Source organism: Hemiscyllium ocellatum, chromosome 32, assembly GCF_020745735.1.
Source record: "Hemiscyllium ocellatum isolate sHemOce1 chromosome 32, sHemOce1.pat.X.cur, whole genome shotgun sequence".
Taxonomy (NCBI): domain Eukaryota; kingdom Metazoa; phylum Chordata; class Chondrichthyes; order Orectolobiformes; family Hemiscylliidae; genus Hemiscyllium; species Hemiscyllium ocellatum.
In genome coordinates this window covers 52,021,005-52,046,830 of record NC_083432.1, presented here as the reverse complement: position 1 = coordinate 52,046,830, position 25,826 = coordinate 52,021,005, and the positions used below count along the sequence as shown (strand labels likewise).

Sequence of the window (25,826 nt, the reverse complement as noted above, 5' to 3'; positions counted from 1 at the left end):
AACTTTCTAAACTGTAATGAATACAATCCCAGGATCCTCAGCCACTCATTGTATGTTAGGCCCATCATTCCAGGGTTCATACGTGTGAATCTCCACTGGACGCACTCCAGTGCCAATATATCCTTCCTGAGGAGTGGGGCCCAATATTGAACACAGTGTTCTAAGTGGGGCCTAACCAGAGCAGTATAAAGTCTCAGAAGCACATCCCACTTTTTATATTCCAACTCTCTTAGGATAAATGACATTACATTCGCTTTCTTAACCACAGACTCAACCTACAAGTCAATCTTTAGAGAATCCTGGACTAGCACTCCCAGATCCCTTTGTACTTTAGCTTTGTGAATTTTCTCACCGTTTAGAAAATAGTACATGCATTCTTTTTTCCAAAGTGCAGGATCTCACATTTGCTCACGTTGAATTTCATCAGCCATTTCCTGGGCCACTCTTCTAAACTGTCTAAATCTTTCTGCAGCCTCCCCACCTCCTCAGTACTACTTGCCCGTCTGCCTAACTTCGTATCGTCGGTAAACTTTGCTAGACTGCCCCCAGTCCCTTCATCCAGATCATTAATATATAAAATGAACAGCTGCGGCCCCAACTCTGAACCCTGCTAGACACCACTTGTCACTAGCTGCCATTCTGAAAAAGAACATTTTATTCCAACTCTCTGCCTTCTGTCAGGCAACCAATCCTCAATCCATGCCAGTAGCTCACCATGAACACCACGGGCCCTCACCTTACTCAGCAACCTCCCGTGAGGCACTTTATCAAAGGCCCTTTGGAAGTCTAGGTAGATAACATCCACTGGATTTCCCTGGTCTAACCTACTTGTTACCTATTCAAAGAATTCTAACAGGTTTGTCAGGTATGACCTCGCTTTACTAAATCCATGCTGACTTATTCTAATCCGGCCCTGCACTTCCGAGAATTTAGAAATCTTATCCTTAACGATGGATTCTAGAATTTTACCTACAACCGAGGTTAGGCTAATCGGCCTATAATTTTCCATCTTTTGTCTTGATCCTTTCTTGAACAAGGGGGTTACAACAGCGATTTTCCCATCATCCGGGACTTTGCCTGACTCCAGTGATTTTTGAAAGATTACAACCAACGCCTCCGTTATTTCTTCAGCCACCTCCCTCAGATCTCTAGGATGTAGCCCATCAGGGTCAGGAAATTTATCAAGTTCTAGACCTTTTAGCCTTTCTAGCACTTTCTCTTTTGTATTGGCTAGCATACTTAACTCTGCTCCTTGACTCTCCTTAATTGTTGGGATATTACTCATATTTTCCACTGTGAAGACTGACACAATGTATTTATTAAGTTCTTCAGTTATTTGTGGGTGGCATGGTGGCACAGTGGTTAGCACTGCTGCCTCGCAGCGCCAGAGACCTGGGTTCAATTCCCGTCTCAGGCGACTGACTGTGTGAAGTTTGTACGTTCTCCCCGTGTCTGCGTGGGTTTCCTCCAGGTGCTCCGGTTTCCTCCCATGCTAAATTGGCCATGCTAAATTGCCCGTAGTGTTAGGTAAGGGGTAAATGTAGGGGTATAGGTGGGTTGTGCTTTGGTGGGTCGGTGTGGACTTGTTGGGCTGAAGGGCCTGTTTCCACACTGTAAGTAATCTAAACTATTTCCTTATCTCCCATTACTAGCCTTCCTGCATCAATTTGGAGCTGCCCAATTTCTACTTTTGCCTCTCATTTGTTTCTTATTTATTGAAAGAAACTTTTACTATCATTTCTAATATTACTGGCTAGCATTTGATCCTCTCCTTCCTTATTTCTCTTTTTGTTTTCCACTGTTTGTTTTTGTAGTCTTCCCTATCTTCTGATTTCCCAGTGCTCTTGGCCACTTTATAGGCTCTCTCTTTTTCTATGATACATTTTCTGACTTTCTTTGTCAGCCATGGCTATTTAATCCCACCCCCTAATAATCTTTCTTTTCTCTGGGATGAACCTCTGTACTGTGTCCTCAATTTACACCCAGAAACTCCTGCCATTGTTACTCTACTGTCTTCCCCACTAGGCTCTGTTTCCAGTCGATTTTCGTCAGTTCCTCTCTCATGCCCCTGTAATTACCTTTATTTAACTGTAACACCATTACATCTGATTTTGCCTTCTCTCTTTCAAACTGTAGACTGAACTCTACTATATTATGATCGCTGGCTTCTAAGTGTTCCCTTACATTAAGATCTTTTATAAAGTCTGGCTCATTACATAGCACCCAAGCCCAGAATAGCCTGCTCCCTTGTGGGCTCCATCACAAGCTGTTCCAAAAGGCTATCCTGTAAGCATTCCATGAATTCCCTTTCTTTGGATCCACCGGCAACATTATTCACCCAGTCCATTTGCATATTGAAGTTCCCCATGATCACTGTAACCTTGCCTTTCTGACATGCCATACCTATTTCCTGGTACATCTTGCGCCCCAATCCTGGCCACAGCTGGGAGGTCAGTACATAACTCCCATTATGGTTTTTTGCCTTTGTGGTTCTTCAACACCACCTACACAGACGCCACATCATCTGACCCTATATCATTCAGCGCCATAGATTTAATTTCATTCTTAACTAACAAGGCAACCCTGCCCCCCCACCCACCTCCCTGTCTTTTCAGTAAGTTGTAAACCCTTGCCAGTCCCGAACCTCCTGCAACCACATCTCTGATGCCTATCACGTCATAATCATTCTCAATGATTTGTACTGTTAATTCATCTACTTTGTTACGAATAGCACGGGCATTCAGGTAAAGTGCCTTAATGCTAATTTTCTTATCATCATGATTTCCAAAGAACACATCCAGACATCTTTTAAATGAGTTGAGGTTTTCTGCCTCGACAATCCTTTCAAGCAATGAGTTCCAAACCATAACCACCCTTTGAGTTCAAATATTTTTGGTCATTTTCCCTTTAATTTTTCTGCCAACTATTGGAATTGACTTGCCTTTATTGCAACAGTACTTATGTGACTGGCAGTTTATGGTTAGATTTCTGGTCAGTGGTAACCCCAGGATGTCAACGGTGGGGCTTCGGTGCTGATAATGCATGTCAAGGGGATATCGTTAGATTCTGACTTATTGGAGATGGTCATTACCTGACATTTTGCATAGTGTGAATTAAACTTGCCATGTAACAAGGCTGAATATTGCCTAGGTCTTGCTGCATATAGACAAAGACTGTTTCTGAGCAGTTGTGTATGGTATTGTCAGTCAACTAACCATTATTCTGACTTTGTGATAGAGAAAAGGTCATTGCTGAAGTAGCTGGAGATGGGTTGAAGTAGAACATTACATTTTGAAATTCCTGTAGTAATGTCTATGGCTGAGATGATTGACCACCAACAATCTGTCTTCCCTTTTACAGAGAATTTTTCCCTTGATTCCCATTGACTTCAGTTTTGTTAAGACTCCTTGATGACTTGCTTTGTCCTTCACATGGAGGCATCATTTGACCTCTTGAGTGCAACTCTTTTTGTCTATGTACGGACCAAGGCTGAAATGACAAAACTGTTCCTGACAGAACTCAAACTGAGCATCAGTGATCATTTAATGTTTGTTAGAGCTGCCTATTGATACTGTCAACATCCCATCCATCACATTCTGTACTATTGATGGTGATGACCTTTCAATTATTTGAAACACAGAATTTTTATTATTACCAAATAAGAGAAATTTTGAGTACCAAAAATATGCTTTCATAGTATATATTTTATGTTTAAGGCGATGCTCAAACGTCTAACAGATATCGTCTGGCCAGAAACTGCCATTCTTGTGAAGCAGAAAATTGATGATGCTGGTGTAGAAGGTAAGTGCCAAAGATCCAACATTGCACTGCCAATTGAACATTCTTTTTTATGAAAATGACCGCAACCCAAGATCTGTCAAGTTGTTTAAATTTTAAGCTGGACTTCTCACTCTTCAAGAAGTTTTTTGTGGTAAGAATTTACCTCTGGAAACCAATTTGTAATTTAAGTATTCAGTGAGATCCAAGTCGTGACTTTCTACTCCCCCACGAAGGATGGCTGATTGACCATCCTTCCTGTAAACTTGGTTTTTTTTTCAGTTTTGCTGGATATTCAGGAATGAGATTTTCTTTCTGTGCACAGTGCTTGATGGCAGCTTTGCATTGACGTAGAAGTTGGACCGAAGGGTCTGTTTCAGTGCTGTACATCTCTATGACTCTATAAAAGATGCACATATGATGTGGGTCTGACACCAACTGAAACTTTGTGCCTGGAAATCAGGCAAAGTGTACTGTGATTCAGTGTCAGAAAGTTGGGTGTGTTTTCAAAATGTCAATTCTGGCAATTACATTACCCCGCTTAAGGCCCTTTTGCACAAACTAATCATAGAACTGCTGACAGCTTTTGAAAACTCTATTTAATTAATTATTCAAATATTAACTACTGTAAAAGCATTACCTTAATAGCGCTGTATTTATGTCAAATTGTTTGCTGGCCTGCAAGAGGTGGATTGACGGTGTTATGGGGAAAAATCACCAGTCTCGGAGTCAGGGACAGGATTCAATGACAAAGTTTATTGTACAATGACGTACCGAAGCTCCAGGGAAAGAAAGATACCAACAGCACAGTGGTCAGCTGCGATTCTTCTCTCGACCCAGGGCACATGTCAAGATACTCTTGTACATCTTGTGATACAATAGATCAGTGATGAGATTATTTTCTTTGTAACATGATTTAATTATGCAGTCATTGCAGAATCATTGATAGTTTGGATATAGTCATTGTCAGTTCCAGCGCAGCCTTTGTTAATTTCAGTGCAATTGTTGTTAGTTTCAAATGCAGACATTGTCAGTTTCAATGTCTGCGTGGAAGTCCATTGCTGTAGTAATGGGCACTAATCGCTCTTCCTGAGAAGGACGATTACTGCAGCCCTGGCTATTACCACTTTGTATTGAGTCCGAATCAAACTGTTAACATTTCTGTCAAATGTGTTGGCTGGACCCAGACACTTCGGTGGGCACAGTACGTTACTCATGTGTATTTTCTCCCTCACCCACCTTAAAATAATCAACTAAGTTGTGAGTTCATTGTGGTGGCCCCAGGCAGTATCTGTATTTGCTCTGCTGTCTCTCTCCATATTGTGGTCTGGCAGCCAACTTATGTGTCAAGTGGCTGCCTGATGAATTGTCTGCCCATGGTCACATTCAAGCATGCCTGCTCGCTGCAGGTATAAGTAAATTGTCCCATGGTGACTGTACAGCGCTGATGAGTGCACTGGACGCATGAGGCATTTTTGGGAATCAGGGCATAAACGCATCCTCATCCCTGTCCTGTGAAACAGAGTGGGTAATTACCATGATTTAAGTGGGCCTTCCCTTCCCTAGGCTGGGGGGTCCGGCCCCATGGGCCGGTTGTCCTGTTCAACTGCAAACATCTACCCTGGAGTCCCCGTTTGAATTTTCCTACTTGTCCCTTACACGGCGCTCCCGAGATGTCCACTGTATAGAGGTCACGAGGGGTCCACACCGGAGTGGCTACAAATAGAGATTCCACTGATCGTGCCGGTGGATAGCAGACAGTTTGGTTCCCATGCAAGCTTAGGTGGGTTTTATAGAAGAGGTTATCTTCAAATCATGACATGCTCCCGACAGTTGTGATACTTAAACACAGTGAAATACATACAGGTATATACATTTTGCAGTCAAAATAAATTTATCAGTCAAAGTCTTTGCTTGTGGCAGGATGTGCAGTCGTGCTTCGGTAAGGTTTGTTCCGTTGAGTTTTCGGTACACCCCCGGGATGACCGTCTTGTCCACTGTTCCTGTTTGCACCTGGGGAATGGTCAATGGCATTAGTTTGGTCACAGGAGTCTTTAAATGATCTTAGTTGGGTCCAGTACTTCCATGTGCCTTTTCTTTTAATACCTATACAGGCTCAGGTGTCTCTGCTTATTACCACGTCGTGTGGCCCATACCATTTTGGGGCAAAGCCTGGTTTGTCAGGCAATGCTCACATAGGAAGCAGCTTCCTGTTGCTGGGACCTCAGGGAAGATTTCAAGTTCCCCTGCCTTGTCCTTTTTGTTTTGTTTAACAATTAAGATTTCTGCTTCCCTTTCAATGGGCGCTCAATTCTATCACACATCACTGAATTTTGTCTTTTAGTGGACCCACATCGTTGCCACCTGTGATTATTGTCTCTGGGAAGTGCATTGCTTGCCCGGTCATTAATTCATATGGTGTTAGCTGAGTTGCCTGATTCGAGATGGTTCGTAATTTCATTAGTATGGCTGGCAGCACTTCAGCCCATGTTCTGCCTGAGGTTTGTACAGCCTTAGCTAAAGTATTTTTGAGCGTTCTATTCATTCCCTCTACCATCCCTGAGTTCTGAAGGTGATAGGGGATTAGGGGATGTGAAATTATTGTCTAATGCTGAGTAATTGGCAGACAGTCTTCATGACCTTGCCTGTAAAATGTGTCCCATGGTTGGAGTCAATCTGGAGGAGGTACCCCACGCCCCCACACCTAGGGATACCTCCTCCGCTAATATTCTGGCTACAGTGGTTGCAGTGCAGCTTTTGGTAGGGAGTGCTTCTACCCACCGCGTGAATTGGTCTATGATGACCAGGCAGTACGTTTTCCCATGGGAGGGTGGTAGTGGCCCTGTAAAATCCACCTGACGGTGTTCCCAGGATCCCCTAGGTCTGGGCTGGTATCCACTCTTAACTTTTATGAGTCTCCCTGGGTTATGTTGTGCAGTACTTGGATCTGCGGCAGTACGTGGTCATGTCTCTTCCCATTCCCTTCCACCACCACTCTCTCCCTAGGCTTGCAAAGAAGCCTCTCTACCTGTATGGGAGAGCCCATGGTGCAGTTCGAGCAAAGTGTTCTGTATACACGCTGGTGCTCCCACCTTGTCTGGTCACCTCCAGATACCATCCTCCCCTTTGAATGCCCCCTGCAGTTCCCTTTGCTCTCTCTCTCTCTCTACCTGTGGAATAACCTCCTGTACCTGCTGAATTTGGATAGCATCTTTCGCTAGTTCGATAATGGCTATTGCAGGCTCATTAATGGCTTCTTGCTCGAGGGCTTTCTGAGCTGCTCAGTCTGCTGCCTGGTTTCCTATGAATTTTAGCCAATTTGGGCTCTCTTTTGCTGGCTCCCTTTGGGCTTTTATTTTTATTTCTGCAGCCTCTTTTGGCTGTACACTGGCACGCAATAGTGGCTGAATTCTTAATTGGTGTCTGACAGGGGATTCCCCCCACAATGGTGAACTCTATTCTACCCCAAGCCACGATATAGTCATGGACTACACCAAAGACATATTGACTGTTGGTATATATATTCACGGTTTTTCCTTTTGCTAGTTCCAGTGCTTTGAGTGCTACCAGTTCTACTACCTGTGTGGACTGACTTCCATCAATCTTCCGGACATAACTGTTTCTAACCTGCCATTTATCACAGCCCATCCTGTTTGGGGCGACCCTGCTACATATTTTCGTGACTCGTCCACAAAGAGGGTCTCCTTGGCTGAGTCTGGGGGGTATCTTTTACTTGCCTCCTATCCTTATCCCCATCTATATCCCCACAGTTGTGTGGTTCCCCTGCATCTAGAATTCCCTCAGCTGGGTTTTCTCCCGTATCCCTAACTATTACCACGGACCGAATTGGGGGTGAAAGAACTACATCCCACTTTGCCTTTCTCGTACTGGAGATGGCCCTCAGTATCCCTGTGTTTATCATCTCTACTAGAGTGTGTTTAGTGTGGAGCATGATATTCCCTGTCATTACTCGCTAGTTAGGGATACGGGAGAAAACCCAGCTGAGGGAATTCTAGATGCAGGGGAACCACACAACTGTGGGGATATAGATGGGGATAAGGATAGGAGGCAAGTAAAAGATACCCCCCAGACTCAGCCGAGGAGACCCTCTTTGTGGACGAGTCACGAAAATATGTAGCAGTCTAAGGCTCTATGCACCTGGGCAACCTGGTGACTACTGGCCCTTCTGTAGTTGAGTAGTATCCTCTAGGCCTTCTCCTACTACCATGGTCTTGGGTGACCACTGCAGAATAAAACCCTCCCTCATTATTACAGTAGATGTGAAAATCCTTGCTGGGATCTGGCAACCCTAGCCCGAGGCCAAAATGAGTCGAGTTATAAGCTGACTATATGCCTCCTACTGTCTGGCCCCCACATTACAGGTTCCAAGGTGGGCTTGCCTCCTTTAATTAACCTCTGGATCGGTTCAGCCAATTTTGCGAACTCCAGTATAAAGTTCCGACTGTAGTTGAATATCCCCAAGATCTTTCTGTTGGATTGCCTTCTTGCGGTCGTTGAACATTTCTTTGAGTCCCTGGGATATAAGGTGTCCCAGGTATAAAATGTGTTTTGCCAATCTGTGCTGACTTTTAACCCCGTGGTTGCCAATTCATTAAATACTAGACATAAAGCTTCCTGGTGTCCTGGCCCGGACTCTGAGGCAATTAGGATATCATCTACATATTGGAGGGGAGTGCTACCCTCTGGTAAATCTACTCTCTTGAGAATATCGCTCATCACTCTGTGAAAAACAGTGGGGCTGTTGTGGAACCTTTGTGGCAGACGAGTCCATGTGTACTGTCTATTCCTTACTGTAAAGGTGAATTTATTCTGGGACTCATGGTGTAACAGGATAGACCAGAAACCATTGGCTATCTCTAAAACAGTAAAAATCTTGTGCTCAGGGGCCAAGCCGTTTAAGATGGTGGAGGGGTCTGCTACAATGGGGTGCAATTTGGGAGTGACCTTATTTCATCCTGTATAACCAATGGTGAGCCTGTAGCTCCCATCAGGCTTTAGTACTGGCCACATTGGGGAATTAGTTGTCCTTGTGGTTTCTTTCAGGATTCCCTGTTTCACTAGTCCTTGCACATGTCCACACTGCTTTTTCTGCTTCTTGTTTTATTAGATATTGCCGGTGAGGCTTATGCTCCGGTCTGGGAACCCTAATCGGGTCTGTGTTAACTAGACCTGTATCTAACTTTGTTTCTGCCCATGCTCTGAGGATCTAAGCGCAGATGGTTCCGAATCCCTCCTTTTTGAACTTCCAGTCCCTACTGGTGACTGTAGCCACTTTAATAGTTTCAAGGTGACTTGTAGGTTTCCCAATCTCAGTCTTCCAACTGTCCTGTCTGGGCAGAATCAATTTCCCTTTTGCACAATTGATTAGAACATTATATTCTTTATGAGATTGTTGCCCATTATGGTGCCCTCATTATTTTGGCCTACATAGAATTTCATAGGGATGTAAATGTTGTTTATTTCTACGAGGGTAGTTTTGCTTAGATAAGCTGGTGTTTTATCCCCTCCTACCCCAGTTAACTGAATAATTTTATTTGTGCGGGATAAGGGTAGGTTTGTGATAGATACGGCCGTTGCTGTGTCTATCAATATTTCACGTTTCCTCCCTCCTATAACTGTGGGCACGTAGATTCTCCTGTCTCCCTTGCCCTCATGAATGGGGGCAGCTGATTGTCAGCTTTGCTGATCTCGGGACTCCTGCCGTTCCGCGGTGTTCCAGATGGTGTTTGGGGTGCCCCATGCTTTTCCCAGCATACTGCTTCTTGTGCAGTGGCTGCAGTATTTTACATTGTTCCCTGGAATATCCCCAGCTCATGGAACCCTACACTCTCTCGTAAAGTGTCCCTGCCAGCCACAGTTGTGGCAGGATTGTTTCATTCTATTCTCACCTCCATTCTGGTAGACTGCTTTGTCAGGTCAAGCCTTTATTGCAAGAGCTTCTGCATCCTGCACCCCACTAGCCCATTCAACTAGGGCATCATGATCATGGGTCATTATTACTCCCATTTTCAGGGTGGCTTGGTGGGCGCTAGAGAGCCCACCTTTAAGAGCTTGGATGAAAGACGGTCCCCCTGATCTGGGTTTGCTTGACCTGAGCATTCTTGATAGACCCTAAGTAAACTTTCCTCATATTCAGGGGCTCCTTCTCCTTTGAGTTGCTTAGGGTGGTCATGATCTTGCTGCAGTCCATGGGAGCATTTCCTAGCCCCCTCTGGATTTTTTTCTTTAAAGTCGGTGAATGGGGCCTGCTGGGCATCTATCTCAGCTGTGAGGGCGATGGCATATGTCCACCGTCGCCCCCTAAAGTCTCGGACTGCTATGGCATCAGGTCTGCCAGCTACCTGCCTCCACATGTCTGCTGGGCAAGTTGCCCAGACCAGCTGGTGTATGTCCTTCAAGTGTAGTTGGTGCCCTACCCATACAGTATCCAGTACTTCCCTGAACTGGGCATTTGCACTCCGGAGCTGTGTTTTGCCCAGGGAGGCCATAATCTGTTGCCTCTCCCTCGGGTGAATAGTTTATACTTTGCTTTGGTTTGTGATTCTATCCCTTCTCTGTAATGGGTGCAAAGTTATACTCTTACATGGTTCGTCCAACAGAGGGGGCAGTTGGTCCCTGTTGGACAGTTTCGTAGGAGGAGAGAGTGTCAATTTCTCTCTCCTCTCGTGTTCTTTCTAATGTGAATTCTAGATACTTTTATCCTGTTCTCCAGCTCTTTAACTTGTTCCAGGTCTACTCGTGGAGGCACTCACTTGTTCAATTAGGCTGGCTAATTGGTATACTAACATTACCCCTATCAATTTAGTTTTATTCCATTTTTGCTTATCTATCCACTCTCTGTTATGCTAATGTCTAGAATGGGTCCTAGCCACATTTTTTCATTTGCTCTGTCAATCCTTGTATTTCTCAATAAGGGAACCCTGCAGTGCTCCCTTTAAAACTTTGATCTGCCATTTAGCAGATTGTGTACATCTGGGTACCACCAACAGTAAAGTGTTCCTAACCAGTGGGGACTTTTCTACCCCTGGCCAATAATACTGTCCCAGCACCATCCGTACAACCACAGCAGCCTCCTAGCAAGGTGTGCTGTCTACCGTTGGGACTTTTCTACCCTCCCGGCCACCTCTACTGACCCACACCTCTCAATAGGCCCAGAAACCAATCTCTAGCCTGGTGTGCTCTCTACTGGTGGGACTCTTTACCTTCCCGGACACCGCCACTGTTCAAGCTCTATCATTCTACCACGGACCGACAGGTATTACAGTTACTCACAATGTGTTCGCTTCCCGCCTTGGTAACATGCGCTCCACTGCGGTTTGGCTCTTGGTCCTCCCCACATTGGAACTTACAAGTACAAACAGGACCCAACTTTTAACTTAAACTCCAACTGGAGTCTGCGTTGTTCACCCCTACACAGTCCAATGTTACCTGACCACAACTCCTAGTGCCCTCGGCCCCTCAATTCCCACTTCAAATCCCAACCTTCAAGAGGTGAGGGGGGTGGGGAGGCTACTCCTCTTAACAACCGGTTTAGGGCAGAGCTTTTGAGACAGGTATGACATTGTCCTCTGGCTATTTCAGTACAAGCAGCAGGTTCTTACAACAGTTAATACAGTTAAATGCTTATTCTCCACAGAAGTGTACTTAAATATTTTTAACTCCATACTGTAGCAAATCAGACAATACAATCAGTATACCTTTTAAACCATGTCCTTGACCCGTCTGACTCTTCCTGTTTGTAGGTACAAATTGTCATAGAGTTATAGAGATGTACAGCATAGAAACAGACTCTTCGGTCCAACCCGTCCACGCTGACCAGATATCCCAACCAAATCTAGTCCCACCTGCCAGCACCTGGCCCATATCCGTCCAAACCCTTCCTATTCATATACCCATCCAAATGTCTTTTAAATGTTGCAATTGTGCCAGACTCCACCACTTACTCTGGTATCTCATTTCATACACGTACCATCCTCTGTGTGAAAAAGTTGCCCCTTAGGTTACCCTGGTTCCCTGATCGTGGCCTTCGGCAGGCACCAGTAATAAGAATCACCAGTCTTGGAGTCAGAGTCGGGGTTCAATGACAGAGTTTATTATGCAATGAAGTACCAGAGCTCTGGGGAGACAAAGACACCAACAGCACAGTGGTCAGCTGCGATTCTTCTCTTGATCCAGAGCACATGTCAAGATACTCTTATTCATATTATGATACAATAGGTCAGTGATGAGATTATTGTCTTTGTAACATGCTTTGTTTATGGCAATCATTGCAGAATCATTGATAGTTTCGATACAGTCATTGTCAGTTCCAGCACAGCCTTTGTTAATTTCAGTGCGGTTGTTGTTAGTTTCAAATGCAGACATTGTCAGTTTCAGTGTCTGTGTGGAAGTCCATTGCTGTAGTAATGGGCACTAATCTCTCTTCCTGAGAAGGACGATTACTGCAGCCCTAGCTATTAGCACTTTGTATTGAGTCCGTATCAAGCTGTTAGCATTTCTGTCAAAGGTGTTGGATGGATCCAGACACTTTGGCGGGCAGTGCATGTTACTCATTCTCTCCCCCAACCGCATTAAACTAATCAACTAGATTGTACAGTTGTACCTAAACAGGTGGTTGTGATGAAGGAGCGGCGCTCCAAAAGCTAGTGCTTCCAATTAAACCTGTTGGACTATAACCTGATGATGTGTGATTTTTAACTTTGTACACCCCAGTCCTACACCGGCATCTCCAAATCATGACAACTAGGTTGTGAGTGCATTGTGCTGGCATTCTGGTGGTTTCAGGCAGTGTCTGTATTTACTCTGCTGTCTCTCTCCATATTGTGATTTGGCAGCCAACTGATGGCTCAGTGGCCATCTTGTGTGTCCATGTGCCTAGTGTCACCCTGCCTCGTACCATCTCCCACTTCAACGGTAAGTATTGAGATTTGGCAATTTTAGGTTTCAGCAACAAGGACCAGCGAAAAGGGAAATTTAAGATGGTGATTTGTGGTAATATCCTAACTTAACCAGCAGTCAGAATAGAAGCTACAGATCAACACAAGCACAGTTCTTTTCAAATGAACAAACTCTGGAGATCTTTCAATGAAGCATTTTTTAAGACCAAAGTTTATAACTGAATAACATCCCTAATCAAATCTTCATCTTTAGATAGTATCAATTTTATTCCTCAATTGTTTTTGATATAAATATAATTATTGTCACTAAATAGATGATAAATTGATTGTAAGTGATTTGTTAAAACATTACTGGTCCTCACCCTTAACAATTTCTCCTTCGAATCCTCCCACTTTCTCCAGACCAAAGGGGTAGCCATGGGTACCCATATGGGCCCCGGTTACGCCTGTCTCTTTGGCTACATAGAACAGTCCATCCTCCGTAGTTACATTGGCACCACTCCTCATCTCTTCCTCCGCTACATTGATGACTGCATAGGCGCCACCTCGTGCTCCCACGAGGAGGTTGAGCAATTCATCAACTTCAACACTTTCCACCCCGATCTTAAATTCACCTGGACCATCTCTGACACCTCCCTCCCCTTCCTGGACCTCTCCACCTCCATTAATGACGACCGATTTGACACTGACATTTTTTACAAACCCACCGACTCCCACAGCTACCTGGATTACACCTCTTCCCACCCTACCTCCTGCAAAAACGCCATCCCGTATTCTTAATTCCTCCGCCTCCACCATATCTGCTTCCAGGAAGACCAGTTCCACCACAGAACACACCAGATGGCCTCCTTCTTTAGAGACTCAATTTCCCTTCCCATGTGGTTAAAGATGCCCTTGTCCACATCCCGCACCTCCGCCCTCAAACCCCACCCCTCCAACCATAACAACGACAGAACCCCCCTGGTGCTCCACCTATCAACCTTCGCATAAACCGCATCATCTGCCAATATTTCTGCCACCTCCAAACGGACCCCACCACCAGAGATATATTTCCCACCCACCCCTTTCCGCTTTCCACAAAGACCGTTCCCTCAATGACCACCTGCTCAGGTCCACCCTCCCTAACAACCCACCCTCCAGTCCTGGCAACTTCCCTGCCACCGCAGGAATTGCAAATCCTGTGCCCACACCTCCTCCCTCATCTCCATCCAAGGCCCCAAAGGAGCCTTCCTTCCACATCCATCAATGTTTTACCTGCACATCCGTTGCTCCCGATGCAGTCTCCTCTACACTGGGGAGACTGGACGCCTCCTCGCAGAGCGCTTTAGGGAACATCTCCATGTCACCCGCACCAATCAACCCCACCGCCCTGTGGCCCAACATTTCAACTCCCCCTCCCACTCTGCCGAGGACATGCAAGTCCTGAGACGCCTCCATCGCCACTCCCTCACCACCTAACGCCTGGAGGAAGAACGACTCATCTTCCGCCTTGGAACGCTTCAACCCCAGGGCATCAATGTTTCCTCATTTCCCCTCCCCCCACCTTACCCCAGTTCCAAGCTTCCAGCTCAGCACTGTCTCCATGTCCTACCTGCCGATCTTCCTTTCCACCTATCCACTCCACCCTCCTCTCTGACCTATCACATCCATCCCCACCCCCATTCACCTATTGTACTCTATGCTACTTTCTCCCCACCCCCACCCCCCCTCTCACTTATCTTTCCACCCTGCAGGCTCCCTGCCTCTATTCCTGATGAAGGGCTTTTGCCCGAAACGTCGATTTTCCTGCTTCTTGGATGCTGCCTAACCTGCTATGTTTTTCTAGCACCGCTCTAATCCAGACTTTGTTGAAACATTGTCTATCCCTTTATTTTGTGTTTCTTTTGTTCATTCATGGAACATGGGCATCATTGGCTGAGCCAGCAATTATCGCCCAGCCCTAACTGCCTTTGAGAATTTGATTGTGAGTTGCCTTCTTGAATGGCTGCAGTCCCTATGCTATAGGTACACCCACAATGGCATCAGGGAGAGTATTCCACAATTTTGACCCAACAAGACTGAAGGAATATTTCCAAGTCAAGATGGTGAATGGTTTGGAGGGAACTTACAGGGCTAGTGTTCCCATAGTGTTCCCATTCGATGGGCCGAATGGCCTTACTTCCACTCCTATGTCTTATGGTCTTATATTTGTTGCACTTATCCTTTTAGATGGTGGTGGCCATGGGTTTAGAAGGTGCTGTCTAACAGGCTTTGGTGAATTTCTGCATTGCATCTTTTAGATGGTATACACTGCTGCTACCGAGCATCAGTGGTGCAAGAAGTCTATGTTTGTGAATGTGGCCCAATAAAGCAGGCTGCTTTGTTCTGGATGGTGAGAGGCTTCTTGAGTATTGTTGGAGTTGCACCCATCCAGGCAAGTGAGGAAAATGCCATCACACTCCTGACTTATACCTTGTAGATAGTGGACAGGCTTTGAGGAGTCTGAAGGTGAATTACTTGCTGCAAAGCTCCTAGCTTCTGACCTACTTTTGTAGCCACACATTCATTGGCAGGTCCAATTCAATTTCTGGTCAATAGTAACCTCAGGATATTGAAAGTTGGAGATTCAGTCATGGTAATACCATTGAATATCAAGGGACAATAGTTAGATTATCTGTTATTGGAGATGGTCATTGCCTGGCATTTTTGCGGCTAAAATGTGACTTAACACTTTTCAACCCAAGCCTGGATATTGTCCCAGTCTTTTTGCATTTTAACATGGACAGCTTCACTATCTGAGAAGTACTGAATGATGCTGAACATTGTGTAGTTATTGGCAAATATCCCCAGTTCTGATCTTATGATGGAGGGAAGATCATTGATCAACTAGCTGATGGTGATTTGGTCTAGGATACTACCCTCATGAACTCCTGCAAAATTGCACCAATGAGGATTGAACTAGGTTGATTTGTGCACCATCTAAGTCCGAATTTCTTAATGTTACTTTGTCTTTCATTTCAGGTAAAGCTATCTGTGTGGTGGATGCCGCGGTCTTGCTGGAAGCTGGATGGATTGATATGGTTCATGAGGTTTGGCTGCTTCTAATGCCTGAGGAGGAGGTGGGTTTTGTACATCTGAGTACATCTATTAGTGAATATAAAGCATTTCTCAAGATAACTGAGAAGTCAAGTGTTTAACATAGCTTAATATTCCTACCGTTTTACACTGGATAAGTTCAATAACTTTATTAAGTGTAGACAGACTTGATTTGAAGGTCTTTGTAATTTGTTAGCAATGTAGTCTTCTTGATTTGTCTGAATTTTGCTGGTTTCTGTTTGTGCCACATTTAGGGTGAAAGCTGAACGGCGAGCTTCTGAGAGTATAAAGTATTGCTCTGCTTGACATTTGGTATTTTTGCAATTCTGTCCTGATAAATATAGGTTTATGGTGAGATGGGAAATGTTTAAAAAGGATGTGAGGGGTAACTTTTTATTGCAGAGGGTGATGCATACATGGAACATGCTGCCAGAGGAAGTAGTGGTGGTGTGTACAATTATAACTTTTAAAAGGCATCTGGATGGGTATATGAATAGAAAGGGTTTAGAAAGAAATGGGCCAAATGCTGGCAAATGAAACTAGGTCAGATTGGGATGTTCAGTTGGACTAAAGGGTCTGTTTCTGTGCTGAATGACTATAACTGCAAGAGAGCAAAATATTCGACTTCTTGAAAGCAACATCTCAGTTGCAAAATGATGGAGAAACTTAGGTCTAGCAGCATTCGTGGAGATAGAAGCAGAGTTAACATTTCAAGTCTAAAATGACTTTCCTTTGGAACTTCATCAAGTTTCTGCAGCAGTTTTGTTTTCATGAAGCAATAATCAAATGCTTTTTACCAGTCAGAAACAAAACTAAGAAATAAGTGGTGTCATATTAATGGTATGGATCATGATGTCTCTTGGTAGTACTATGCAACATGAGTAACATTGCTCCTTAAAAACTTTGGAATAGTGGAAACTATGAAAATGATATATTGTTTTAAGACTATAGAGGAGCTTTTCAGGCTGTGTTAATTATGACTCTAGTTGTTGAGGAAAGATGCAACCTAACACTCTTTGAGCTGCACTTGCTAAATGTATTCTTTGTTGTCCAGAACTGTGTTTATGGTAATCCTAAAAATGAAATCCTCTTTTCCGATATGCTAGGCGCTCAAAAGGATAGTATCAAGAGATAAGCTGAGTGAAAACGATGCAAAAAAGCGACTTGCAAGCCAGTGGTCAGATGCTCAACGGTTACGATATGCCAATGTAGTCCTGTGTACACTATGGGAGCCTGACATTACAGAAAAACAGGTTGGATTAGTTAATATTTGACAGCTATCCACTTTGTATCATTGTTTTAATCATCTTTTTGTAAATACTGAACAGGAGCTGGCACAACAATTGTGACTCAGAATATATGGAAATCTGAAATATGAAGACAGCAGCTCAACTCTGAGTGCTCTTGACTCAGGATTACTTTTAATTCATTCATAGCAAGTGAGAATCACTAACTAGGTCAGCATTTATGGCCCATCCCTAATAATTATCCAGAGGGAAATTAAGAATCAACCACTTTGCTGTTGTCTGGAGTCATATCTATATCAGACGAGGTAAGAATAGCAGATTTCCTATCCTAAAGGGCATCAATGAAGCAAATGGTTTTTACAACAATTGGCAATGATTAAGTGGTTGCCATTAAAAGCTCATTTTAATTACAGTTTTTTTCATCAAATTCAAATTTCACCATCTACCACGGTTGGTTTCAAACCCACATCACCAGAACAATTTAACTTTCAGTTGTGGGTTACTAATCCAATGGCATTACTAATAAGTCTCTGCTCCTTGCTGGAGGTGGTGGTGGTGGTGAACTACCTTCTTGAACCGTTGCAGCCTTGGGGTTTAGGAACCTTTACAGTATTGATCGAAAGGAGATCTTGGATTTTAACCCAGCTGTAGTGAAGGAATGTTGATATACTTTCAGGCAGGATTCTGTGTCTTGGAGGGGATCTTGCAAGTGTCGAATGAGACTGCTACCCTTGCAGGTTTAGAAGCTGCTGTTGGAGGAGCCTTGATGAGTTACTGCAGTGAATTTTGTAATTGTTACAAACTGCTACCACTGTGCAATACTGATGAATAGAGTGGATGGGTTTTTAATCAAGTGGGTTCCTCTTCCTGGATAGCAGTGAATTGTTTGAATTTTTACTGGAGTTACACTCATCCAGACAGGTGGATGGTATTTCACTCCATACCTAACCAGTGCCTTATAGATGGTGAACAGGCTTTCGGGAGTTCAGAGGTGAATTACTTGGCACGGAATTCCAAGCTTCTGCCTTCCTTTTGTTAGATATTGCTCAGCATTTGCGTGATGCAAATGTTACCTGCTGTTCATTAGCCCAAGTGTAAATATTGTCCAGATTTTGTTGTGGATGGACACTGTCTGCTTCAGTATATGAGAAGCCACAACTGGTGCTAAACATCCTGCAATCTTCAACAAAGATCTCACTTCTGACCTCACAGTGGCAAGAAGGTCATTGATGAAGCAGCTGAAGGTACTGAGGCCCAGGACACTACACTGAGGAACTTCTGGAATTGCGATGACTGACCTCCAACAACCACATCAATCTTTTGTGCTATGCTAAGTATAATTTCAACCAGCAATGAATTTTCCCATGATTCCCATGCACTGCAGTTTTACAAGGGCTCCTAAAGCAAACAAGACTTCTGCATACCCCGCAGAATTGTATTTGCTTATATTATCTCTCCTTGTTCTTACTACCAAAATGCTAATTGATGGGCTTAAGAATAATGCTGTATGTTCAGCTATTGTGTTATAGTAAAAGTTTCCTGAAAGGCATAATGTGATCAAATCCTCCTGACATTCAGAAGCATTATACAACTGCATTTCCCATTATCAACATCTGGGGGGCTACTTTGATCTGTAACTGAAGCAGACTTGCCACATAAATACAGTGGTTACAAGGGGCTAAAAATACTGCACTGAGTAACTCATCTCCTGACTCCCCAAACCATGTCCATCATCTACAATGCATAAGTCAGGAGTGTGATGCAACACTCCCCACTTACCTGGATAAATGCAGCTCCAACAACACTCAAGAAGCTTGATGCCATCCAAGGCAAACCAGAAACAAAATCAGAAATTACTGGAAAAACTTACCAGGTCTGGTGGCATCTGTGGAGAGAATTTAGAGTTAATGTTTCAGGTCTAGTGTTCCTTCTCTGAACAGCAAGGAAGCAGTTCCACAAACTCTCTCGGTGGAGCAGGTAACGGCTGTCCGGTGGTGTTTTTTTAAGTCGCGGGTTTAGTCCAGTTTTTGTTTTTTTAACGACTAAAATTTAAAGTTTTTTTAAAGCGCCTAGCGGTCCCGGAAACTGGTGTCGCGCTAGCTTACCTGGGAAGGCTTTTTTTTCTTATATAAGCGCACAGACGAGGAACCCGAGGCACTACAGGGGTAGAGCCTCCCACCCGCCCTCCTCCTCTAACCTAATAATAAGACCCGTGCAATGTTCCTCTTGCAACATGTATGAGGTGAGGGAAGCCATTAGCGTCCCTGCTGATTACACTTGCAAGAAGTGCACCCATCTCCAGCTCCTCCAAGACCGTGTTAGGGAACTGGAGCTGGAGTTGGATGAACTGCGGATCATTCGGGAGGCAGAGGTGGTCATAGATCAGAGCTTTAGGGAAGTAGTTACTCCGAAAGTTATAGAGAGATGGGTGACAGTGAGGGGGAGTGGGAGGAAGCAGCCAGTGCAGGGACCCCCTGCGGTCATTCCCCTCAAGAACAAGTATACCGTTTTGGATACTTGTGGGGGGGATGACTTACCAGGGGTAAGCAATGAGGTTCAGGCCTCTGGCACGGAGCCTGTCCCCGTTGCTCAGAAGGGAAGGGTGGAGAAAGGTAGAGCGATAGTTATTGGGGACTCGATAGTGAGGGGCACAGATAGGCGATTTTGTGGGGGCGACAGAGACTCACGATTGGTATGTTGCCTCCCAGGTGCAAGGGTACGTGATGTCTCTGATCGTGTTTTCCAGGTCCTTAAGGGGGAGGGGGAGCAGCCCCAGATCGTGGTCCACATTGGAACCAACGACATAGGTAGGAAGAGGGGTGAGGATGTTAGGCAGGCTTTCAGGGAGCTAGGTTGGAAGCTCAGAGCAAGAACGAACAGAGTTGTTGTCTCTGGTTTGTTACCTGTGCCATGTGATAGAGAGTCGAGGAATAGGGAGAGAGAACAGTTAAATGCGTGGCTACAGGGATGGTGCAGGAGGGAGGGATTCCAGTTTCTGGACAACTGGGGTTCTTTCTGGGGAAGGTGGGACCTCTATAAACGGGATGGTCTACACCTGAACCTGAGGGGCACCAGTATCCTTGGGGGGAGGTTTGCTAGTGCTCTTTGGGAGGATTTAAACTAACTCTGCAGGGGCATGGGAACCTGGACAGTAGCTTTAGGGTACAGGACCTTGAGTGTAGAGAGGTTAGGAACAAGGCATCGATCTCGAAGGAGGGTGCCTGTAAACAGGAAGGTGGCTTGAAGTGTGTATACTTCAATGCCAGAAGTATAAGAAATAAGGTAGGTGAACTTGCAGCGTGGGTTGGTACCTGGGACTTCGATGTTGTGGCCATTACAGAGACGTGGGTAGAACAGGGACAGGAATGGCTGTTGCAGGTTCCAGGGTTTAAATGTTTTAGCAGGGTCAGAGATGGGGGTAAAAGAGGGGGAGGTGTGGCATTGCTTGTCAAGGATAGTATTACAGCAGTGGAAAGGACGGTGGGGGAAGACTTGCCATCTGAGGTAGTTTGGGCTGAGGTTAGAAATAGGAAAGGTGAGGTCACCCTGTTAGGAGTTTTCTACAGGCCTCCTAATAATCCAAGAGAAGTAGAGGAAAGTATTGCGAGGATGATTCAGAAGAAGAGTGAAAGTAGCAGGGTGGTTGTTATGGGGGACTTTAACTTCCCAGATATTGACTGGGAAAGCTATAGCTCGAGTTCGTTAGATGGGTCGGTGTTTGTCCAATGTGTGCAGGAGGGTTTCCTGACACAATATGTAGACAGGCCAACAAAAGGTGAGGCTATACTGGATTTGGTTCTAGGTAATGAACCAGGCCAGGTGTTAGACTTGGAGGTAGGTGAGCACTTCGGGGACAGTGACCACAACTCGGTGACTTTTACTCAAGTGATGGAGAGGGATAAGTGTGCACTGCAGTTATAGCTGGGGGCAGGGAAATTATGATGCGGTGAGGCATGACTTAGGATGCGTGGATTGGAAAAATAGGCTTCAAGGGAAGAACACAAATGATATGTGAAGATTGTTCAAGGAACAGCTATTGGGTGTCCTTGATAAGTATGTACCTGTCAGGCAGGGAGTAAAGGGTCTTGTGAGGGAGCCGTGGTTTAATAAGGAATTGGAATCCCTTGTGAAAGGGAAGAGGCCGGCCTATGTAAAGATGAGGTGTGAAGGTTCAGTTGGGGCGATTGAGAGTTATAAGGTAGCCAGGAAGGATGTAAAGAGAGAGCTAAGAGCAGCGAGAAGGGGACATAAAAAGTCCTGAGTTGGTAGGATTAGGGAAAACCCAAAGGCTTTCTATAGGTATGTCAGGAATAAAAGGATGACTAGGGTAGGTATCGGTCCAGTCAAGGATAGTAGTGGGAAGTTGTGCGTGGAGGCGGAGGAGATTGGAGAGAAACTAAATCAATACTTTTCGTCAGTATTCACTCAGGAACAGGACACTGTTGCTGATGTGAATATTGAGTCACAAGTGATTAGAATGGATGGCCTTGAGGTATGTAGGGAAGAGGTCTGGGGAATACTGGAAAGGATGAAAATAGATAAGTCCCCTGGGCCTGAAAGCATTTATCCTAGGATCCTCTGGGAAGCTAGGGAGGAGATAGCGGAGCCATTGGCCTTGATTTTTATGTCGTCATTGTCTACAGGGATAGTGCCAGAAGACTGGAGGATAGCGAATGTGGTCCCCTTGGTCAAGAAGGGGAGTAGGGATAGCCCGAGTAACTATAGGCCAGTGAGTCTCACTTCTGTTGTGGGCAACGTCTTAGAGAGAATTGTAAGGGATAGGATTTATGAACATCTGGATAGGAATAATGTGATCAAGGATAGTCAGCATGGTTTTGTGAAAGGCAGGTCATGCCTCACAAACCTTATTGAGTTCTTTGAGAAGGTGACCCAAGGAAGTGGACGAGGGTAAAGCAGTAGATGTGGTGTATATGGATTTTAGCAAGGCATTCGATAAGGTACCCCATGGTAGGCTAATGCAAAAACTACGGAGGTATGGCATTGAGGGTGCATTAGAGGTTTGGATTAGAAATTGGCTGGCTGGAAGGAGACAGAGGGTAGTAGTTGATGGTATAGGTTCATCTTGGAGTGCAGTTACTAGCGGTGTTCCACAAGGATCTGTTTTGGGACCATTGCTGTTTGTCATTTTTATAAATGACCTAGAGGATGGGCTTGATAGCTGGGTGAGCAAGTTTGCGGATGACACGAAAGTCGGTGGAGTTGTGAACAGCGAAGAAGGATGTGGCAGGTTGCAGCGGGATATAGATAAGTTGCAGAGCTGGGCAGAAAGGTGGCAAATGGAGTTCAATGTAGCTAAGTGTGAAGTCATTCACTTTGGTAGGAGTAACAAGAAGATGGATTACTGGGCTAATGGTAGAATACTTGGTAGTGTGGATGAGCAGAGGGATCTTAGTGTCCATGTACACAGATCTCTGAAAGTTGCCACCCAGATAAATAGTGCTGTGAAGAAGGCATATGGTGTACTGGGCTTTATTGGTAGAGCAATTAAGTTCCGGAGTCCTGAGGTCATGTTGCAGTTGTATAAGACTCTGGTGCGGCCTCATCTGGAGTATTGTGTGCAGTTGTGTGCAGCCATACTATAGGAAGGGCGTGGAGGCATTGGAACGAGTGCAGAGGAGGTTTACCAGGATGCTGCCTGACTTGGTAGGAAGATCGTATGAGGAAAGGCTGAGGCACGTGGGGCTGTTCTCATTGGAGAAAAGAAGGTTTAGGGGAGATTTGATAGAGGTGTACAAGATGATTAGGGGTTTAGATAGGGTTGACAGTGAGAACCTTTTTCCGCTAATGGAGTCAGCTGTTACTAGGGGACACAGCTTTAAATTAAGGGGTGGCAGGTATAGGACAGATGTTAGGGGTAGATTCTTTACTCAGCGGGTTGTGAGTTCATGGAATGCCCTGCCAGTAGCAGTGGTGGACTCTCCCTCTTTATGGTTATTTAAGCGGGCATTGGATAAGCATATGGAGGTTATTGGGCTAGTGTAGGTTAGGTAGACTTTGGTCGGCGCAACATCGAGGGCCGAAGGGCCTGTACTGCGCTGTATTTTTCTATGTTCTATGTTCTAAACCACTTGGTTGGCACCACATCCACAAACACTAGCTCGAACACTCAGCAGTAACAGCATGTACCATCCACAAGATACACTGCAGAAATTCAGCAAGGATCCTTAAATACCACCTTCCAAAGCCATGGTCACTACTATCTAGAAGAACATCAGATATATATGAACACCACCACCTGCAGGCTCCACTTCAAGCCACCCACCATTCTGACTTGGAAATATATCACTGTTCTTCCATTGTCACTGGGTCAAAATCCTGGAATTCCCTTCCTAACAGCATTGTTGGTCTATCTACAGTATGTGGACTGCAGCGGTTCTAGAATTCATCTCACCACCTTCTCAGGGCAAGTAATTAATGCTGGCCAGCCAACATCCACATATCACTAGTGAATTTTTAAAAATATTTTTGTCCAATAACATGTTTGTTTTCCAAATTTTTTTCAACTAAATGTGTTATAATAATGACCTGCAAACAAGTAATAATGAGCAAATAATAAAATAGCACCTGTGGGGAGAGAAGCAGAGTTAATGTTTCAGATCAATTGCTTTTTATCAGGACTAGAAAATGTTAGGAATTTTTCAGTCAATACAGAGGTCGAGAGGAAAGAATAGAAGGTGGATAGGGTGAATGCAATCTGAAATGGTTGAACTGTGTTGAATTATAAATGTTATAAAATGCTTAGTCAATAGATTAGACTGAATTCTTTGAGCTTCCACTTCATTACAATAGTATCAGAGAGGTGGCAAGAGGTAGAGAATTGAAATAAAAAAGAACTAGAAATAAAGGCACACTTGCGGATTGAGGAGATGTTTCACAAAACAGTCATCCATTCTGTGCTTGGTACATTTTGCTTAGAGTAGCCCATGTAGTGAGTAGTAAATAAAGCACAGGAGAAAGTGAGGACTGCAGATGCTGGAGATCAGAGTCAAAAAGTGTGGTGCTGGAAAAGCACCGCCGATCAGACAGCATCTGAGGAGCAGGAGAGTCAATGTTTCGAGCATGAGCTCTTCATCAGGAGCTTATGCTCAAAATGTCAATTCTCCTGCTCCTCAGATGCAGCCTGAATGACTGCTTTTCCAGCACCACACTTTTTGACAATAACCAGAGTATGCCAAATTCAAAAATGTACAGTGTCCTTCACAATAAAGGAATGTTTAGAATCTTGGACAATGGAAAGGGAGAGGTTTAAAGACCAAGTGTGACATTTTCTGCACTTGCACAGGAAGGTACTGTGGACAGGGAGGGAGTAATTGAAGAGTCAGTCAGGGTGTAATGGGGGAGCAATCCTTTTGGAATGCTAAAAAGAGAGAAAATATGCTTGGTGCCAGTCAACAGTAGTTGGTAGAAATGGCAATAAATGATCAGCTGTTAGGTGAGGCTGGCAGGGTGGAACCCAAGGACAAGGAAAATCCTTTCATGGTTATTAAATGGAGGAGAAAGGTAAGAAATGCTGAAAATGATCTCTGGTACATTCAAGGGCAGTGTCACTGGAGAGAGAATCCTTGGTCAAGAATAAAGAAAAACCTTTTGAAACAAGATGACATAGCATGTGGTACTACCAGAACTGATGCAACAGAGATTGAGAAACTGGGAAAATGGATTAGACTCCCTTCAGGAAGTAGGATGGGAATAGTTGTAATCAAAATAGCTGTGCAAATCAGTGGAGTTGCAATGAATATTGGTTGACAGCAAAGTTCCCTTTAATTTTTGCTGCTGCACAGACCATATGTTTTTAGAAGTTTATAAAATAATGAGGGGTATAGATGGAGTTAATGGTAGTTGTCTTTTCCTTAGGATGGGGGAGTTTCAAGACTGAGGCACATTTTAAAGTGAGAGGAGAGAGATTTAAGAAATGAAGGGCAATTTTTTTTACTTCCTCAGGAAGTGGTGAATGTGGATACAATTACAACTTTTAAAAGACATTTGGATAAGTACATGAATAGGAAAGGTTTGGAGGGATTTGACTAGGAATAGGCAGATGGGACTAGTTTAGTTTGGGATTATGTTCAGCATGAACTGTTTGGTCCAGAAGATCTGTTTCCGTGCTGTATGACTGAGAACCAAAGCAGAGTGGTTGACGTGTGCAGAACTTCCCAATAGCTGTGCAGCTTCGAGAGAATGTTAGTTGACAGCCTATTCCCTAAAGTAGTGATAGAGAAGTTGAGGTAGATAGGGAAGAAACAAAATCCGTTTGAACATTGATCTTACCGTTTGTTTTCTGTTGTATATTTTTAGGTCCAAAAGGCTTGGCAACTCCTTCAAAAGCGTAGACCTTTCTCAACATCTTAATGAGTCCAAAGATCTGAATTTTTTTTTGTAATAATTTAGAACGTGTATTGAAAAAATGTTAATTAGACTGACCCAATTCTAAATATCTTTGTACTTGTGTATGTAATGTAACAATGGCACTTCAGATCATTAGCAATAGATCAATCTGAAGATACTTTGTAATTTCAAAAATCTGTTTCCATTCTCATGACACAATGAATATGCACATAAGTAGGCAATTTGGCCCTTTCAGCTTGTTCACCATTCAATAAGATCAGAGGTGACTGACTGCAATTTTACTGTCCCTTGATTTCCTTGGTATCCAAAAATATATCCATCTCTGTCTTCAATATACTCACAACTGAATATCTGCAATTTCACTGGAATACTGAACTCTAAAGATGCACAATGCTTTGAGTGAATTGTTGTGGTTCTGTTCGCCGAGCTGGGCATTTGTGTT

The 25,826-nt window shown here is 44.3% G+C and overlaps 1 protein-coding gene across 2 annotated transcripts in view; it reads left to right on the top strand.

Annotated features, from left to right (window-relative positions):
- coasy (CoA synthase) overlaps positions 1–25,500 on the top strand; it is a 95,448-nt gene extending 69,948 nt beyond the window's left edge. For both annotated transcript variants that reach the window (XM_060848818.1, XM_060848819.1), the window contains exons 7-10: positions 3,717–3,801; positions 15,696–15,793; positions 16,877–17,023; positions 25,334–25,500. In XM_060848818.1, the coding sequence (XP_060704801.1) occupies positions 3,717–3,801; positions 15,696–15,793; positions 16,877–17,023; positions 25,334–25,387 (384 nt within the window). In that variant the 3' untranslated portion in view covers positions 25,388–25,500. The remainder of the gene's footprint in view (positions 1–3,716; positions 3,802–15,695; positions 15,794–16,876; positions 17,024–25,333) is intronic.
- Positions 25,501–25,826: the final 326 nt, after the last annotated feature.